The following is a 2,044-nucleotide window of genomic DNA, read 5'->3' as shown; positions in this document are numbered from 1 at the left end:
TACTGACAGGTCGCGCTCTGAGACACCGGAAGTAATCGTCGCTTTTGGTGACGCTGCATTAGACCTCAAGACATGGACCGGTCTAGTGAGTAGATTCCTTTACAAAACGCCGAATTGAATGTCATTTATGTGCATCTTTGGTTTTATTCATGTCGTGTAAGCTTTTGTTGAAATGCAGGTTTTAGCGTTGGTGGAAAAATACCGCTCTGTGCTCGCAGTGTGCCGTTTCCTACTGACGTTAGCTTGCTGGCTCGTAGCTAGACCTGCACGAGCGAGCGTTACATGAATGAATGAATTGTATGTTGAGAAGCTATTATAAAAATGTATTATTCTGTTTATTATATATTTAATTTTGTGTTTATGAATTCACCTTTCAAACAGCAGCCGGCGTCAGATTACTTAGTCCATGCTGTGTGTCCGCAGGGCTGTTCGGGTTGTTCCTTCTCAGCCTGGCTCTTTCCGGAGCTCAGGCGCTCACACCGTCACATTACCTCTCCCTGTCTGATGTGGCCCGACTGCAGAACCTCCTGAGCCAGCAGTTCACTGACCTGGAGTCCGCATACTACTCAGTTGTAGGTCTGACCAAGCTGGGAGCGACAGTTCCCGATCACGAAGTGAGAAAAACAGCCCTTCATTATTTGCATATGTAATATATGGACTCTAGACTCCCATCGGTCTTCACTATGTGGCTGTTTTGCATTTGTTTGTTTTTAGGATGTGTGCCAGTTTGTGAAATCTCAGCTTGATTCCACTAGTGTTGATTCACTCTTCTTTGCTGCTGAGATCAGTCGTGCCATTTCAGGATGTGAGGTATAAAAATATTTCATGGTGTCTCTCTGTCTGTTATCTCTTCTTTCTGTTAGAGATAAGTGTAACAGAAATGCATGAGTTACATTTGTGTGCTTTGTTTTTGTTTTTAACTCTTTAGATCCCTGTGTCCAACGAAACCCGCGACCTCCTCCTGGCTGCAGTCAGTGAAGATTCGACCATGACTCAGATTCATCGGGCTGTGACTGCTCTCAGCTCTCTTGGGCTTCCTCTTGCTTCCCAGGAAGTTGTAGGTTCCTTGACAGCCCGGATCAACAAAGAGGATAATGTTATGGCGTAAGTGTTAGATGCTTTTCAGTTGTCATTACCAAAAAAATACAATAAAAATAAAGAGAGTCTATGCATCTTATTTTACAATAAATGGGTGTTCTCTTTGGACAGCATCACCATGGCTCTGCAAACAGCATCCCAGCTTTCCCAGCAGGCAGAGCTCGGAGGAATACTGGAAGAAATTGAGGTGAACTTTAAAACTACCACCAGATGGTGCTGTCTCACTATTTTTTTGATTTATAGCAAGAAATCCTATATCTTCAAAACGGGCCCTATTGTATTTACTTATGGTTTTATATTTTTATTCTTTGACCCTAAAAGGATTGGTTTGCATGATGTAAAGCTGCAAATGATCCACATTTGTGTTGCACTAGGCCTTGGGACAGCCTTTTTGTTCAAATGAGGCATTTTAGCTTCCTTCTGGTTGGCTTCTTTTTACAGTCACAAGGTGTGAACAACAGATGAGCTGAGCAAGTCAGTGACAGTAAGGAGTCAGGAGTAAAAAAAACCTCTGAAGTCTGAACTTTTGACTCCGAGGTGTTACTTGTACATATGCTGACCTTGGCTTTGTTTAATAAGAGTATCTATCACTGCAACAATATGCACGACAGAAATTAAGGTAAATTCTAACTCCCCTTCTGATGGCTTTTCCCTTCCAGGATCTGACAGCTCGCTTGGATGACCTCGGTGGCCTCTACCTCCAGTTTGAAGAGGGACTCGAAGCAACCGCCATGTTTGTGACCGCTGCTTATTCCCTGTCAGATCACATGGACATGGAGCCTCCTATCAAAGAGGTCTGATATCTGTTTGTGAGGTGCTGTATAGGGATGGGTACCGGTGTCCGGTGCCATTCTGACATAAACGGTAGTAACCAGACCGAAAAGCAGCGCACATTTCGGTGCTTTATTTCGGTGCTTTTTTTTCCTGAGCTGTGATACACTTTAGA

General features: G+C 43.6%; 1 protein-coding gene across 2 annotated transcripts in view; it reads left to right on the top strand.

Annotated features, from left to right (window-relative positions):
- Positions 1–14: 14 nt before the first annotated feature.
- The window catches only part of rpn2 (ribophorin II), a 12,215-nt gene continuing 10,185 nt past the window's right edge, over positions 15–2,044 (top strand). For both annotated transcript variants that reach the window (XM_005726637.1, XM_005726636.1), the window contains exons 1-6: positions 15–85; positions 424–614; positions 715–810; positions 929–1,104; positions 1,210–1,285; positions 1,758–1,892. In XM_005726637.1, coding sequence (XP_005726694.1) covers positions 73–85; positions 424–614; positions 715–810; positions 929–1,104; positions 1,210–1,285; positions 1,758–1,892 — 687 coding nt within the window. In that variant the 5' untranslated portion in view covers positions 15–72. The remainder of the gene's footprint in view (positions 86–423; positions 615–714; positions 811–928; positions 1,105–1,209; positions 1,286–1,757; positions 1,893–2,044) is intronic.

The sequence above is a fragment of the Pundamilia nyererei genome, unplaced genomic scaffold (assembly GCF_000239375.1).
Source record: "Pundamilia nyererei isolate P.nyererei 1_Seehausen unplaced genomic scaffold, PunNye1.0 scaffold00021, whole genome shotgun sequence".
NCBI lineage: Eukaryota > Metazoa > Chordata > Actinopteri > Cichliformes > Cichlidae > Pundamilia > Pundamilia nyererei.
The sequence above is the reverse complement of the archived record's forward strand: the minus strand, read 5'-3'. Positions and strand labels throughout refer to the sequence as shown.